Raw genomic sequence first — 17,458 nt, 5'->3', positions numbered from 1 at the left:
AAACGGCAACTGACAAGTTGATTGAATTAACTTACAGGCGATGGCAAAGCCAGCCAGCAGCATCCAGACAATGGTTTCATATTTCATGATGACTTCTACTGTAGCTGTTGAAAGGCAGTCAGATCTTTGTTGAACAGAGTCCCATGGAGTAGTGGCTCCGAGCCAGCAACAGTTTAACTCAATAAAGAAGTCATGAGAGTTAACGGCAGAACTTGTGATTCAAATCAAAGTTAAAAGAGACAGAGGACCCACAGAGAGGGCTGACGTGGGGGTTATGTGATTATCCACTGTCCATATACTGCATAGTCCTGCACTTCACTCATACACTAAGACCAGAGAGAGGGACAGACAGGCAGGCAGGCAGGCAGGCAGGCAGACAGACAGACAGACAGTGGTTTTGTAATAACTATCTAATTGTAAGTTAGTAACTAACTATAGTTTCAAATCAATGTTGTGGAGTAAATGTATACACAATATTTGCCACTGAGATCATGAATTCATAGTGGAGTAGATCGAGTAGAAGTAAAAGTATTGGAAATTGGAAATACTCAAGTAAAGTACAGTACTTAGTTACTTTTAACCACTGCTAATAGGACATACATAAATAGCAATTATTTCACGGTATATAAAGCGAAACATGGTGTAATAGTGTGACTTACATTCTGTGAACTGTCACATGTTGCTTTGAAGGACTAGCTGATAAGAACACACGTATCAGTGCAGGCACATTACAGACGTCAGGAGCGTCAGAAGTAGCCCAAGTTTTCTTCTTCGTGGGTTTTTTAGACAGCTGGTGGATGGAAAAGGTATGTGGTCAACTCTTAGGGTCAACTGAACCAGTAAGCCAACTAATTGTTATTGTCGGGCAGAAACCTCTTATCTCCAACCTTTTGTGTTTTTTCATAAAGTATAAGATCCACTATGGAAGCATAAAGCAAATTATATGGCAAATACGAAAAGTAAATTGAAATAAGAGAAATGCCTTTTCATTTACAGATCATTAACGCATTTCTTGAGACAAAAATAAATCTAAAATGCAATAGAATTTACATTAAATCTACAGATGTGCTTATTCTATGACACAATTAAAATTATTAATAAAAGATCAATTGATTTTCAAAATCTATATTCTGCTTCCACTGAGATAATTGGACTGCTTGAATTCTAGACTTCGAGCATGTATAGTATTTTTTTGTATTGCCATGTTTTGTTCTTGCTTAAATGTAAATCGCTCTGGATTAAATTATAAATCGGGTCCACTGTCTTCTCATTATAGCCTTTTCCTTGATATGGACCAGGGGAGTCTGAGGAGATATTTTACTTTTGAGGCCATCAGGTTGAGGCTCTGAGCCACTCTGCTACACATAGTACTGTAATATTATATTTGTATGTCATTAATGTTTCAATGAATTAAGTAAGAAGGACCCCAATGGAAATGGATTTCTTGGGTTTAAATCCTCTATAGCAGACCTTGTAATGAACTGTAAATTCCTGTGCTTTTTCTGCTAACACAATTCAAAGTATTAAATAAATAAATAAATAAATAAATAAATAAATAAATAAATAAATAAATAAATAAATAAATAAATAAATAAATAAATAAATAGATAGATAGATAGATCGATCGATCGATCGATCGATCGATCGATCAATCAATCAATCAATCAATCAATCAATCAATCAATCAATCAATCAATCAATCAATCAATCAATCAATCAATCAATCAATCAATCAATCAATATGTGTTTTCAAGTGACTACCGGGTCAAATACAATAAAGTAGCCTAAAATAAAGGTAAAATAATAAAATAAATATATCAATCAGCAAGAAGCAAACCAACACAATAATGCACAAACATATTTTAAGTAGAACAGAGTGATTATTCTGTTTCAAAATATATTTTTATTTTACATAGACGTAAAATGTATCATTTTGCGTATTAAATACAAATACATTTGTAACTGTAGGCATATTTTGATACCAACAGTACAGGTTGTTTTCACTTAATTATAGCCTATTTTCGACATTGTGGCTATTACAAAATATGTTCTTCCACCATTGGATGGCAGTAATAAACTGAACTCTTTCTTTTATTGTCGAAGAAGAAACTCGGCACGACACATGAAGTTGCCATTGCCCAGATGAACTATGCAGCGCTGTGATTGGTTAGTTGGTAGTAGTCACGGAAAAAGAGGACCACTCTCGACAACTCTGCATGGAGTGTATGATCATGACGCTCTATCCGTACCTCTGGACTATGGTATGTTGACGCGAGGTTATGCCTTGAACAGACGAGCTGAAAGTTGTGCAGTTGAGTTGATCGTTTGAATATCAACCAAAGTTTAATTAATTTAAACCTCCCGTGTAGAGAGCGTGCGTTTTTCGTAAACCTATGTAAAATATTTAAACTCGATTTCTGGTGCTGATGAAGCACTAGAAACTAACAGCTAACCAGCAGGCTAATAAACAGTACAGTACAGTACAGTACAGTACAGTACAGTACAGTACAGTTATAACCAGTAGTAAGCATGCAGAAAGGTAGGGGGATTGTGGAGGTGGTCAACCTCGGTCTGAAGTCCTACTCCAGTGCTCTACAGGTAGGACTGCCTCCTTGCAACTAATGGTTCTTAGAGATTTTGGTAATTTTCTTAGAGAATTTTCTATCTATTACTTTTTGGTTTAAATAATAATAAGTGTGTGTGTGTGTGTGTGTGTGTGTGTGTATTGGCCCTATATCAAGTAATCGACAGATAATCTTATCTCCCAAATCGATCAGTCTGTGTATTGTATACTACAGTATAGAATACCTTTACAAAAAAATACAGAACATCCGATCAACAAAAAATCTCACGATTTATTGATTTTTTTAAAGGGTATTATTTTATTCATTATCGATTAAATTGATCGACGATTAGTCGATTACCTGTTCTACCCCTACATACATACTGCAGGTCCAGCAGTCCTACATCAGACAGCATCTGGATGGAGGAGGAAAGAATGTGCTGCTGCTATGTGAACATCCTCCGGTTTACACCACAGGTAAACTCATCAAACTACAAGTAACAGGCCTATGTGTTAGTTTAGAGTCTGATGACACACACACACACACACACACACACACACACACACACACACACATACACATACACATACACATACACATACACATACAAACACACACGGATTCCCGGAAACGCTCTCCTCCGCGTCAGTCAGCCATGGAGGTGGAGCTTCTTTTCCATCCAGCAGCTGTCTAAAAAGCCGGGGTTGACATTGGGCGTCAGGTTCTTCTGACGTGGCTGTGCGTGAAGATGTGCCTGAGCCCACACACACACACACACACACACACACACACACACACACACACACACACACACTACAGTCAAGCACCAAGTGTGCTAACTCATTTATTTTTGTATTTCTTAAGGCCTATTCATAGTCCAGTTTTCGGTGAAGAATTGAATTGACCACCGAACATGACGTCACGCCGCTGCGGTGGTCACCGCTCAAACAACATATCTCTCTGTTTTTACTAGCCAAGTCGTAACCTCTTCACCCAAAACTGGACTATGAATAGGCCTTCACTCTCACTATTACTGATATTCTTTTCTTTGTTGTTTATTATTGCTGCTAGCCTGCTACAATGTTGAGGAACCATAAACTAAGACATTTGAACCAATATTTTGGTTAAGTCCCAATGTCCCATATAAACAAACTGACCAAAATGGCATGGTTTTTTGTCAGAAATATTGCTAATGTATCTCGATTCCTAACTCGGCAAGATGCTGTATGTGTATATTGATTCATGGATTGAAATTTTTTCCCACAGTTACGGCCAAGCTACACTAGGAAATTTTGCGCGCGTGCGTATGCGTTTACTGCGCGCGTAGCCGCGTACAGTGCGTTTGGATAGGACCAATATATGTCAATGATACCAACTACACCAGATGCACGGATACCGCGGGCCATCCTACGCGTGCTCTAAAAATAGGATCGGTTCTACATTTTTTACGTGCGTATGCCCCCATATCCTCCCGGAAGGTCCTGCACAAATCTGCCGCGCGTCTGACAGATCGATGTAGCCAGGGCATTTGGCTTACGCACGCACGGTCCGCGCGTTTAGAGTAAACGCACGAGAAAAGCCTGGTGTAGCTTGGCCGTAAGTAGAATGGGTACATTTCAAACGAAAGCACAAGCAAATACAAAAACTGCTACTTTGTGGACGAAACCATGAAAAGCACAAGACTTTTCAATTCATCATAACAAAAAAGATACAAATACAAATATACAATTCTATGAAAAAACAGGAAATCATCATATAAATAAAGTAAAAAAGGGAAAATGTATTGTACACTAGTATGGGAAAAAAGGGGTGTGTTGGGTAGGGGACTTTATTTCAGGCCAGGGGTCAGTTTCGAATTGCTGCCGTCCGTAGGTGCTCTTTGAGGGCGGTTTTGAAGGAGTCAAGAGATTCACATTCACATATCTTAATGGCTGTTGGTAGGTTATTCCACATTTTAGTGGCATAGGAGCTAAATGCATTTAATCTGGGTTGCACATGGTTTGTTGAACTCCCTCTGGTGTTGTGAGTGTGGTTCTTTCATCTTTGTTGACTGGGGTCCCACAGGGCTCTATACTAGGTCAGCTATTATTCCTTTCTACAATGATGAAATACAACATTCGCTGTGAGCTTGTAGATCTGCTATTTTTGCTGAATGTTTTTTGCTGAATTTCCCTGAATTGTTTTCATGTTCTTTTTAGTAGTAGACTAGATCTGCATAATACTCCCCAAAATAACACTGAGATGCAGTTTTGTTCAATGGTGGAAGGCTTTACTGTACGTGAAGAGATTAGAAAGTCAAGCTCTGTTTGAAATTTAGTCAATTTGGTTTTTACTGGCTTTCTTTTTAAGCTTTTCCTATTATATATTTTAAATGCAAAACATTTCTTTTAGTTTGCTTCTTTTTTAATCTGTTTTTAAAGCTGCAATCCATAACTTATTTAGTGAATAAAGCATAATTTTAACTAATAACTTTAGATCCTGTGTTCAGGTGAGACACCTACTGGTTGACAAGAGGTATTGCATAAAACTCTACTTCCCAAATTTGCTCTGTTATAGCTCAACAGTAAACATTTTGGCACTTGTACAGGGTTCTAATCCTGGTTAAGAAAATGAAAGTTATGGGCTGCAACTTTAATGCAAAGCATTTGAGCTGCATGCATGATTTGTAACAAAGGTGCCAGAAAAATCTTATCTTATCATTATTATTATTATAGGTCTGAGACAGGCTCCATACCCTCCTCAAGAGGAACAGAGACTAATAAAACTCGGTGCCGAATATGTGCGTACCAGCCGCGGTGGTCTCATAACATTCCATGGGCCGGGCCAGTTGGTGTGCTACCCCATCCTGAACTTGGCCTGTTTTAAGAAGAGCGTGCGCTGGTACGTGTGTGAACTGGAGAGAACGGTCATACGACTCTGCAGGAAACTCGACATCGAGGCTTCAACGTCCCCACACACCGGCGTCTGGGTCGGAGACAACAAGATATGTGCTATAGGTACTGATGGTTCCTTTAATATACATGTGCTATATGTACTGTCTAACAACGGTTCATTTGATATTAGAGATGCATGATATTGACATTTTGTTCAGATACGTCAGATATGTCTATAATATGGCTTTTTATGTCTTGTCAAATGTCTTGTGTTAATGCCACTCAGGGTGGTTTATAGACTATAGTCTATAGTTTCAAAAACAAACAAATTCTAAAAATCTAAACAAAATTAATACATATTTCCATATATCTCAGAAATGTCAAAAATAGTTGATCTACAATCTCACTACACATAGTGACGGTTTGTTTATACCAACTTCAATCTCACACTTAGTAGGGAACCTTTAGTATTTTACGGTCTGATTACTTAACGGTTTCATCATCATCATGATTTATTCAACCCCCTCCCCTTTCCCCTATTTTCACGCCGTGTCAAGTACCGTGCCAAATCAAATGGATACTACTTTGCATAACGACAGGACAGCTTTAACTGTTTATACCTGAGTGCACGGTAAGCATGCACACTTACAGCTGTAGGCTATGGCTCCAGTAGGCTACTACAAGAATAATGCCTCCTCCAGAACAGATTCATTCGTCCAAAGCAAACTTTTTGTTTTGCTAGTGTGCTGTAAAGATGTTTGTTTGACTATTTTAAGTCTACTTTTGTCTAAAACTCTCCTACACTATTTAACAATAGGCTTAGGCTATATCAGCTGCATGTTCTGTGTGTTCTGCGATGCGCACATGCACGCACATACACGCGCCTGCACATGCGTGCACGTGGCGTCATTAAAACGCTGTGGTACCAGTAAAAAAAAACACCATGACACCACTGGTCAGAGCACAGGCGTAAACGGCAGTTCTGCATACGTCACAGTCTATGACTTGGCAACCTGAACTGGGTAAAGAAATGTGATCAATGGATACAAAAATGTGAGCTTCTGCCTGTATCATTTGTAATATAATAAGATGTGTTGTGTTGTGTTTTGCAGGGATCCATTGTGGGCGGTACATCACATCTCATGGCATAGCTCTGAACTGTAGCACTGACCTGACCTGGTTCCAGCACATTGTGCCATGTGGGATCCAGGGCAAAGGAGTTACGTCTCTCAGCGCTGAGCTGGGAAGGACCGTGACTCCTGCTGAGGGCACCCCTTACCTGCTGGAGGCCTTCGGAGAACAATTTGACTGTGAGATACTGGAGCAAGAAAAGGAACACTATAGTGGACAGTAAGTTCACAAAGTTTATTTCCATTTAAAAACTTTACATAGAACATCAACACTACTTTCAAGACTACACTTTCAAGACTACACTAGTGCTATTAAGCTATTCATTGTGCATCTGCTTATTTCTAGACCATTTATGAACAGAGTTGCCCATGCTTTCAAATACATTTTAATATCTCCTCATTTTTTAATAAAGTACCTTGATTTTTATGCAACATTTTTGAGTGCTCGGATCGCCGCCTTTTCTCTAGTATTCCAGTGCCACTGATCTTTGAAGCACCAGTCTACTTTACTTTTAAACTTTTATTGCACCTCCTTCGAGCACCTGGATGATTCTCTCTTTGTCGCTCTACATTTGAATATGATTAATAGTATATACTGGTTAATTAACCTACTAAGACCTGAGGCTAATTCTACATAGCCTCAGGGATACATAACATCTTTTTAACTTACATTTTTTTGACATTTTCCAAGTAGACATTTCAGTAAACAAATCACAAGTAAAGGACAAATAGAAAATTAAATGTAAAAAGTAAAGACAATAATAATAATGAAAAACAACTACAAAAACAAAGAAAGAACAATTGTATTGAGTAGGGCATTATATCATCTGGATACTAATGAATTACCACTTACCAGTACATTTTGTTTTTTTCAAACCCCTGCACACCCCTACTGTAAATATATCCTATGTTGCCCCCTTGTGGTCACTATATGACATGCATACTTGCTGTGTGCAAGCCCAAATTGACCTTGGTCCAGTAAAATGTCCATTTCATCCAGTTCCTTACATATTGCTCTGCCCTTAGCCTAAGAGAGAAGGTCAAGTTTTCGATAGTGTCTATCTCGTTGACTACTGTAATACAATCTTCCTTGGTAGGTGTTGTTACCATTTCCGAGTGATGGCTTTCTTACAAGCTACCAATCTGATTTTATACAAATATAAATCATGGCTCGCCAGTTTTCCGACTCGCCCCAGCGAAAATTCGTCATCGTTATGCTAACATGCTGTCTTCATCAGTGTAGTATGTCAAACCCACAGATGTTATAGTTAATTTCCAAAGTCAACAAATTATTTCGTGCAATTAAATGGTCAGCTAGATAATGATGAAAAGGTGAGTATGTGAATTCCAATGATGGTACCAATGATATTACAGGATATTGTTTACTAATGAATTACATTGTTTCGATACTTTGACGTTTAAACTTTAGCATTCCTACTTCATCTAGTGTAAACTCTAAACAACTACCCTCTCTCTCTCTCAATTCAATGCAATTTAAATGAAGGTGAAGTTGACCTAAAATGCACTAAACCGTGGCGAGTCGGAAAACTGGCGAGTTCTTCGGATACCCCCCATAATACTGGGCCCTGTTTCAACCAGGCTATAACCAACCAGGCTGGTTCCAGACGAATCTGGTTGGCTCGTCACCATTTCAGCCGTTATGTCCTCCCACAATTGAGAGGGGACAGACTAGGGGCAATATGCATTGCAATATGGCAGATGAAGGCTGGCTATGCGTGCCTAGATTCTACAAATGCCTTCTAAATTAGTTCAGAACTTCTCACACTTTCAAGATTTTTCAAAAATAGATGTACAAGCTTGCAGTGTGACACAAAGTGATACGCTGTGAGCTTGTATATCTGCTATTTATTGAATAGCCAATGCAAAAATCTAAAATGACACAGATGCATTCCCGGTTTTAATGGGTTAATGTAGCCATTTTCAGCTTTTAAAACGTTAATTCTTCACATGTATAAACATGAAAATAACCTGTGTTACAGGTAGATGCGGACTAGATGTGGACTAAACAACACCAACTCCAGCCTCCCCATCTTGCATTAGCGTCTGGAGCTCTGCAGTGTTGCAGTCATGTCGCACCTCCTTTCCCTCCTAGGGGTGCCTTTGGCTGCATCCCACAGTGTCAGATCTCTCGCCACCAGTTCTAGGTGCCTGACACAGTAGCGAGCCTCATCCTTCTGACCTTGTCCGTGACCTGTCGTGAAGGAGGCCTCCTTGTTCGGAGAGATGGGACACTGGACAGACTGGTTCTGGATTGTGGTTGATACCGTTATTGCATTTATTTGCTCACAGTTGTCTCTGCTGCTGGCAATGGCTCTGGTTATTCCACTTTCCCAATAGCAAGAAAAACACTATTATACACCATAACAAACATTGGTATAACAAACAAAAGTCGAGCACTGTACTGCAGTTGCAATGGTTCTGTCCTGTGTGAGTCAATGCCATTACTTTTGTGCATGTTGAATATTCTTCTAAAGTACCAAAGAAGCCACAACCATCACATTTTACAATGACATGCTGTTGGTAGTGGCACCAATGTTCATGTTGGTACAACCCAGCTTTTCAGTCAGAGTTGTCTCTCTCATAGTTGTGTCTCTCTCTCTCTCTCTCTCTCTCTCTCTGGCATGCACAGACTATGTTGTTTCAGCATTGACATTGCAATGTACACATGTTCAGTAGTGATATAGCAATGTAGCTAAGGCAAAACTGGGCCAGTCATCATTCTTGATCGAAAATGATCAAAAACTTCTTGATCGAAAATGAACCAAGAAAAGTCAATAACCAAGAAAACTGAATTTCCAGTCAGGATTCAGGAATAAAACCAGTGGTGACGAATTGTGACAAGGTTTTGAACATTGTGTTTAAATTCCGAACAGCCTGTCTTTTCCAGTCTCGCTATGGTGTCTCTGTAAGAGAGTGAGTCAAACAAACAGCCTACCTCTGAATGTGTCACAATTCACAAGTTGACAAGGAAGTGGTCAGTGTGTTTTTAGTTTGACAAAAACAGGATGTGAACTTTGTGATCTAATTTAAGTTTTTGCTGCCAAACAGATTTATTGATGTACTGTATGATTGAAAGCACACTTTTCAATCTTAGTTTTTTCCTCTTTGTATATCATATGAACAAAGACATTAGCCTATCTCATCCATTTATATTGGGTGAGGGGCTGATGAAAAAGACAGTTAATGTTTATTTATTCAATTAAAGTGTGATCAAGACAAATACTGCTTTCTCGTCTGTTGTAGACGTTATGTTATCAGCCTTAACCCATATGCCGGCCTTTGATTGGACAACGGCGAATGCCTGGTTGATAATGTTTATGTATAATGTACATGCAGCATAACGTGTACTGATATGTATGCAGGTTATGAACGAATATATAAATTTACTATTTAGAACAATTTAGGCATTTATCAGAAACACACCTAAAGCGTACACAATTGGGGCATTTTAATTTTAAATGTCTAAGAACCACTGACCGCTTTAATGTACACTTCAGTGGAGCATCACTTATTATTATTACATTTAAATATAAAATATTTTAAAACTGTAAACTCAGTTACACAGCTTTGACCAGTGATGATGGAAACCATCAGCAGACTAGTTTTTTGTTTGCATTAAATTCAAGCCTGAATAATGACAGCTGACATTTAGACTAGAGAACTCCCATACTGTGTTTATTCTGTTAAATGTATCGATTCTTTCTAGAAAGCTCCCTGATAAAGCAGAATAAAAAACGTTTTTGTGTTTACATTTTTTTTAAAGCCCTATTAAACAACGCTCCCTAGTGGTACGTTCGGGCTATTGGATGTGATATATTATTATAGCGTCACGTCAACAATTAAGAAAAAACACAGAATTTCCGGTCTTGGTTTAAAATAATAAAACCCATTTCGACAAAGTGTGTGTCATGTTGTTAAGGAAAACGCGACACTGCATGTAGCTGTCTTATGTTTTATTGTGGCCCGTATTAAAACGCCAGGTTGAAAATGGTCACAGAAAAAAAATAGAAATAACAAATTAAACTCTTATTCTGAAGGTAGAAATCGCACCCATCCAGTTCCGTAGCGTCGTGTCACTTTTAGTGTAACTTGACGCATCTCGTGCATCAGTACTAGTGTTGCTGGTTAGAGCTTTTAACAACTAAAACTAACTCAACTAATTAACTAACCAACTAATCCACGTTACAGCTCTGACGTTGAACTGTATAAAACCGGATTAAAACAGTGAATGTATTCGCTAGTCTGTCTAGGCCACGGGTAGCAGGTCTAGTTGTAACGTCGCAGCTGGTTTGACACCGTAACCAGGCTCGGTTGTGTAACGGTTATTCGTAATTTCGTAGGGATGTAGGCGCTGTACTGGTGGTAGCACATTTAACTAACCCGTTTAACCAGATAGCCAGTTAACCAGCGGTAGGTTATGTGTGTTTAGGCTTGCCAGGCTGCAGACAGACAGAGACACAGAGAGACATGGGGGGCAGAGGTACCAACGGGCTGAAGAACGGGGACCTGAACGCCAACGACCAGCTAACCGGCGAACCGCAGCTAGACAGGAGCGTGCAGCAGTGGCTGACATGGGACAAGGTGAGGAGTATCTGTCTCTACACTCTACAGTATGGAGGACCATGCAATATAGTTGTTATCTGATCTGCAGCAGTGCAGCATCATTCATTAATCATTTATCATTGTACTGTCTGGCATGCAGGTACTAGGCATATTGATTGATTGAAATATGTATTAACAGTTTGCAGAATTACAGTACATTTCAAGCACAAACTTTTTGAAGGGCTAGTGAATCATGGTGTGTGTGATATGACATGTTCAGTACCTCCCCAGTGCCTCCCCCAGTGCCACCCCAGTGTCTGCCCAGTGCCTCCCCAGTGTCCGCCAAGTGCCTCCCCAGTGTCCGCCCAGTGGCTCCCCAGTACCTCCCCAGTGTCCCCCTGCGTGCCTCCCCAGTGTCCCCCTGAGTGTCTGCCCAGTGCCTCCCCAGTGTGTCCCCAGTGTCCCCCTGAGTGTCTCCCCAGTGTCCCCCTGAGTGTCTCCCCAGTGTCCCCCTGATTGCCTCAGCCTCCCCAATGTCTCCCCAGTGCTTCCCCAGTGGCTGCAGTTTCTCCCCAGTGCCTCCCCAGTGTCTCCCTAGTGCCTCCCCAGTGCCTCCCCAGTGTCTCCCCAGTGACTCCCCAGTGCCCCCCCAGTGTCCCCCTGAGTGCATCCCCAGTGCCTCCCCAGTGTCTCCCCAGTGTCCCCCCAGTGCCTCCCCAGTGTTCCCCTGAGTGCCTCCCCAGTGTCTCCCCAGTGCCTCCCCAGTGTCTTCCCAGTGCCTTCCCAGTGTCTCCCCAGTGTCCCCCGAGTGCCTCCCCAGTGTTCCCCTGAGTGTCTCCCCAGTGCCTCCCCAGTGTCCCCCTGAGTGCCTCCCCAGTGTCCCCCCAGTGCCTCTCCAGTGCCTCCCCAGTGTCCCCCCAGTGCCTCTCCAGTGCCTCCCCAGTGTCCCCCCAGTGCCTCCCCAGTGCCTTCCCAGTGTCTCCCCGGTGCCTCCCCGGTGTCTCCCCAGTGTGCCTCCCCAGTGCCTCCCCAGTGTCTTCCCAGTGTCCTCCCAGTGCCTGCCCAGTGTCCCCCAGTGGCTCCCCAGTGTCTCCAATAGCAATACAAGAGCAATAATACAAATTAATCTTAATTTATTAATCTAATTAATTCATTAATTAATCAAAAATGACGGCGTGCGCCCAAAGGCCAAATTGACCCAAAAGTATTTCCTTGATTACGGTAATGAAAGTATTCCAAGTTGGCCTCGCAGAGCGCAACGATCCGCCTCGGGAAACAAGGAAGTGAGTGTTGATCAAATGGAATACATTTTTGGGTACTGTATCGTCTATTTCTCGCTTCAAATGTTTTCAAAAACATTCTTGAAAGCAATGTTTAGTTAAATGACATTGTGTGTTTGTTTACATGGCTGTCATGTTGGGTACAGTATAAAATCCAAGCAGCGCAGCAGTTGCTTTTAGCATTTGATTAGACAATAGACAGCGGTCCGTTATAGAGCGGAGCGGCCTGTTATCAAGAAATAACACAGTCTGAGTTCAGTGATTGACCAATCGGAATCAAACATTCAACCAAGCCGTGTAATAAACAAAAATAGCAGATCTAACAACGTGTTGTCAACTTGGTCAGGTGTAGATAGAAAAAATGCAGTCTCAACTCAAGTACAGAGCGAACTCTGGTCCAGTTTACTAAGTTTGGGAGCTTGAAGTCGTGAAGAACAGATTAGATGCGTTCTAAGTAATAAAAAAATATTATCGTGTTTATAGTCTGATAAACCACCCTGATCGAATTCACATTATCATGTGTCTTCTGCAGACCAATCTGTGCCCCAAGTGCTATAGGTGGGCGTTTTGCAGGAACAAAAACTGAGCCAATCAGCGTCTGTCAATCACAGGGCCCTGAGTGCAGATGCTGATTGGCACTTTCACTTTTTGGTTTCTGCAAAACGCCCACCCAGCGCTCCAGACCTGTCTGCAGAAGAAACATGAATTCACGCGACCGGGATGGTTTATCAGGCTAATCCTGTGCCAGACATTTTCAATACATTTCAATTAATTCATTACTTCTCTAGTTTTGTTTTTACTTAAGTAACGGTGTAGATTAACCATCACTCATTTAGCTGGGGACCCCCTGGCACCACTCGAGGACCCCTGGTGGTCCGCAGGCGTCACGTTGAGAACTGCTGCTGTAGGTTGGGTGTCTCCCTCCCAGGCTGTTCCCCAGTGAGCTGGTTCTCCTGTCTGGCCCCGCTGACCTATAATGGCAGGCTTTCTGTGTAATTAAATCCACACTTGTTGGCTGTCTGCATAGAGATTACACCTGATTTAATACATAGCTAGCTCAAGCCCTCAGAAGGGCTGGCCAACGTTGAAGCACTCTGCCCTACTGGTCAGAGCTGGGAGTGCAGCCCGTGGACTTACAGTAGCATGAGGAAACCCTGTGCAGCTGGGGTTTAACATTGAGACTTTCCGCATTTTGGACACCAAATTTTGTAGTAGACCGTTCTTCCGGGTGCTTCAAATCGCCACTGAGCAACTTCCATGGAAATGAATAACGGGGTGGAGCAGTCCGCCCTCTATCCTTTATAACTCTTTGAGCTGGCTGCACACTGGTGTCTACCGCACAGGAAATGGCAGATCAACCAGCTCACAGCGTGTTGGGCTGTGAGCCTGTGACATGTTGTGAACTTGTAAATCTGCTATTTTCGGTTGGAGACAACCCATTAAAACCAGTAAAGTCTGTGTAATATTAGATTTTAGCTATATATATATATATATATATATATATATATATATATATATATATGTATGTATAGATATAGAAAACGTTTTTGAGGGGGCATGCATAGGCATAGGCATGCATGGCTTTCTGAAATTACGTCATAGGCCAGCCAAGTCTATGGACTTTTAATGTTTGTTGAGTCTAATTATAAATTTCCCATCCCAGCTAAATAAGAGAGGGGAGTTGCAACACTCAGTTCACACAGGTGTGATTTTTTAATCTTAAAAGTGTTTGTGCCCCTGGCACAAACCATTTTCAGATGGGGGTCCATGGCCAAATACAAATTATTTTTGGGAATCCATGAAACAAAAGTTTGAGAACTACTGATTTAGAAGGCACGTGTAGAAGAATCGCTCTCAGGTCTTAAGGTTATAAGGCTTAAAGGCACCTGCATGCTCCAATTTTAGCCAGCCATCATTAAGCAATATTGCAATTATACAACAGTTACCCTTAAAACTAAGAAAATCGCTGAATAAACATTTTTTTAAATGACAGATGTAGTCACTACGACCACAGAAATTTGCTAGCCTAGCCACAGAGTTTGCTGCGCTCTGGGAGAACAGAGCAGCTGAATTCTTTGTTTTGATTAGGTGTGGAGTGGTGCTCGTTTGAACCACGGCTAGAAGGCTGTTTGTATAATTAGTAGTAATCCATGGGTGGGTGGATTACGGTACTAAGATTGGAGTATGTGACCTTCTGACTACCAGATGGCCTCTTTATACATTAAGCTACAAGGTGCCCCTTAAACATGATATAAATAATGATGCAAGTCAAAGAGTTCAAACTAGCCAAGCACCTTTGGTCATCGTGAGTTAGTGATGACAGAGCAGGCAACTATCTCCATGATCTACCCTAGTTCCCTTGAGTAAGGCACCGAGGCTTTACATTTTAGACAAGTTAAGACAACATGACATTCTTTCAGACAATAGGCTATGCATTAGACACAACATCCATTCAGACAGTAGAATATATATGAGCACCAACATCTATCCATTTAAATAAACTTAGAATATATTATGGTTAGAGGTGTCCACCCTAAGAATGGGAGGTCTGCGTTTAATAATAATCCCCAGCCGAGTCATACCAAAGACTATAAAAATGGTACCCATACTGTACATGGTTGCCATTGGGGTAAGTCACTGTGACATACTGTACTTGTGTCACGTCCAGGGGGTGTACTTGTCTTGGACATCATGTTTGTGACATACTAGTGTCATGTCTACCAGGGTGTACTACATCAAGATGTCTCACAGCTGGAGACATCTTGGAATGTTGGAAAGTTGGAAACAGGAGATAATGTAGGCTATGGATATACCTATGGCCCATAGGCTATAGGCCACATAGTTTGGGAACCATTTTTCCCCAGGGCTATCTACTTATTATATTGAAGAGAGTGGTCTATTTAGGAAGACACTGTGTATCTGACATGCCGTCTGATGGCAGCAACTTACTTAGCAGGTCGCTTAAATGTCATGTCTTTCTGACCTCCACTCTAAATGTCACCCTCTCCTTTAACGCACACTATACCATCTTGTACAATAATATTCGTAAGAAACTTTATTTATATAACTTTTCATATGTATAACATAGTTGGTGCTGTGCAATTATATTTAGTCTGTTGAGCTAAAAAAAACAATAATACAGTGGTAGGCATAAATGGAGCATCTTATTTTATTTACTTACTGCTACAGGATTCAAGTCCATAAATATATTTATGATAAATTATTTATTTTAGACCAATGCACTGTGGAAGGAATGATACAGTGCCAGACCTCTAAATAAAGGCCTGGCCAACAGCTGGATCAGTGTCCCAGCAGGCTGCTACTGGAGGAGACTGGTCTGGACCAGTGCATAACGTCAGATGGTCATTGGCATCCAGAGTCCAGACACACAGCAATGCCCAAATGCCAGATGCAGGCAAAAAAATCACAGCCGTGTGAACCGAGTGGTGCAACTCCCCCCCCCCCTCTCTCCCCCCCCCCCCTCCTCTCTCTCTCTCTCTCTCTCTCTCTCTCTCTCTCTCATTAGCAGGCAACAGTGTAGCACTGTCTCTCTCTCTCTCTCTCTCTCTCTCTGTTTTTGGCACAACAGCGCCCCTACTGGTACTCATAGTCATATACTGGTGCTCATTAACGTCACACGGACACATACTGTAGGTGAACCAACACATAGGTGGGTGAACACAGACATTGCTGTTCCTTGGAGTGGTTGCACCACTCAAAAACAGTGTGAAAGGAGCCCCCCCCACCCCCACACACACACACACACACACACTAGTGCTATCATAGGCACTGTTCCTGCTGGGTGCCTTCTCACTGGCGCACTGTTGAGAAATTACGAGCACCTTACATCACATTAATTTGATAGCCCACCCACTGACAGATAGATAGATGGCCGCACCAACTCGAGGGAGTGGAGAGGAACAGTCAACGAGAGACATAGACGGGGCATGAGAGAGCCTACTATACTTTTTAATTAATAGCGTTTGGGTGCCAAAGTGGCCAGTGATGTGTGTACCAGCCAGGATGGACTGATAGACTGACATGTATGACAAGGACTGTCTGTAAGGAGCTGCTGTCGGTTAAAAGAAAATATGAAATAGAATATATATATTTAAAATAAAAATCACACAGCCAGCCGCCCGCAAAAGAATACTCTTTACCCTTAAAATATAGCACTCTATAGTGTATACTACTATACTCATAGTTTCATTGTACAGATATTCTACTGTTGGACAGACTAGACCTGTACGTGCCCGTCGTGGCCACCGGCCAACTTGGGAACCTAATGATATACGTTGTCATAGCACCCGTTTTAACTGTCAGACGGTGTCCCACATGGAGTCTATGTGCCTGTGTGTGAAGACTGCAAACTGAAAAGTTTACTTGGCAATCAATTCGGCCCCGATCGACTCGATACCTGGCACTGCACTCCCTGTGGGGGTGTGGAACGCGTGTGTCGAATGTGACGTCGGTGGGGCAAATGGTTGCAGAGACGTGCCGCATTTATTGTAGGATGTTCGGTTCTTGGCTTGCTTGCTTATGATCCTTGATTGTCTATTTCTGTGTATTTTATGTAATTACCATGTGGTGTTCTTGCTTACTGTAAATCACTCTGGATTAGGAGCGTCTGCTAAGTGCCTACATTGTAAATTGAATAAGCTTACAGCATTTTTGTGTATTTGTATTTTTATATAGACACTCATCCAACGTGGTGTGCACTGTAAATGGCTGATTCACCGCTCTCAAAGAGCATTTACAAGTGGCTGCAATTCGAAACTGGCCCCAGTAAAGAGTCAAAGATCTTCAAGCAGATCTTCAAGCTCTCAATGCAGCTATTTCTGACTATTTTATAATGGGGCTTACGTGTTTACATGTGTTTACACGTTAGATGTTCTCAAAAATAAGCTTTACTCAAGTTTTTTCCCCCCATAATTGATTAGACAATGTTGCACTTTTTGACAGAATATTGGTCAATAATATTGTCCGATAATCGACATCGAGATCAGCATCGGACTCAAAGTTCTGGCATCGGTCAGGCTCTAATGTTT

General features: G+C 41.4%; 1 protein-coding gene across 3 annotated transcripts in view; it reads left to right on the top strand.

The window, feature by feature from the left end:
* The first annotated feature begins 2,302 nt into the window (after nt 1–2,302).
* pgm2l1 (phosphoglucomutase 2-like 1) overlaps nt 2,303–17,458 on the top strand; it is a 27,126-nt gene continuing 11,970 nt past the window's right edge. The window contains exons 1-3 of one of the 3 annotated variants that reach the window (XM_080773113.1): nt 2,303–2,598; nt 2,953–3,040; nt 11,018–11,169. In XM_080773113.1, coding sequence (XP_080629239.1) covers nt 2,530–2,598; nt 2,953–3,040; nt 11,018–11,169 — 309 coding nt within the window. In that variant the 5' untranslated portion in view covers nt 2,303–2,529. Of the gene's footprint in view, nt 2,599–2,916; nt 3,041–10,662; nt 10,713–11,017; nt 11,170–17,458 lie in introns of those variants that run through there. The other 2 variants (XM_080773112.1, XM_080773114.1) reach the window with 2 other exon arrangements.

The sequence above is a fragment of the Protomyctophum bolini genome (genome assembly GCF_963924005.1).
Source record: "Protomyctophum bolini genome assembly, chromosome: 9".
Classification (NCBI taxonomy): Eukaryota; Metazoa; Chordata; class Actinopteri; order Myctophiformes; family Myctophidae; genus Protomyctophum; species Protomyctophum bolini.
This window is presented reverse-complemented; position numbering and strand designations above follow the sequence as displayed.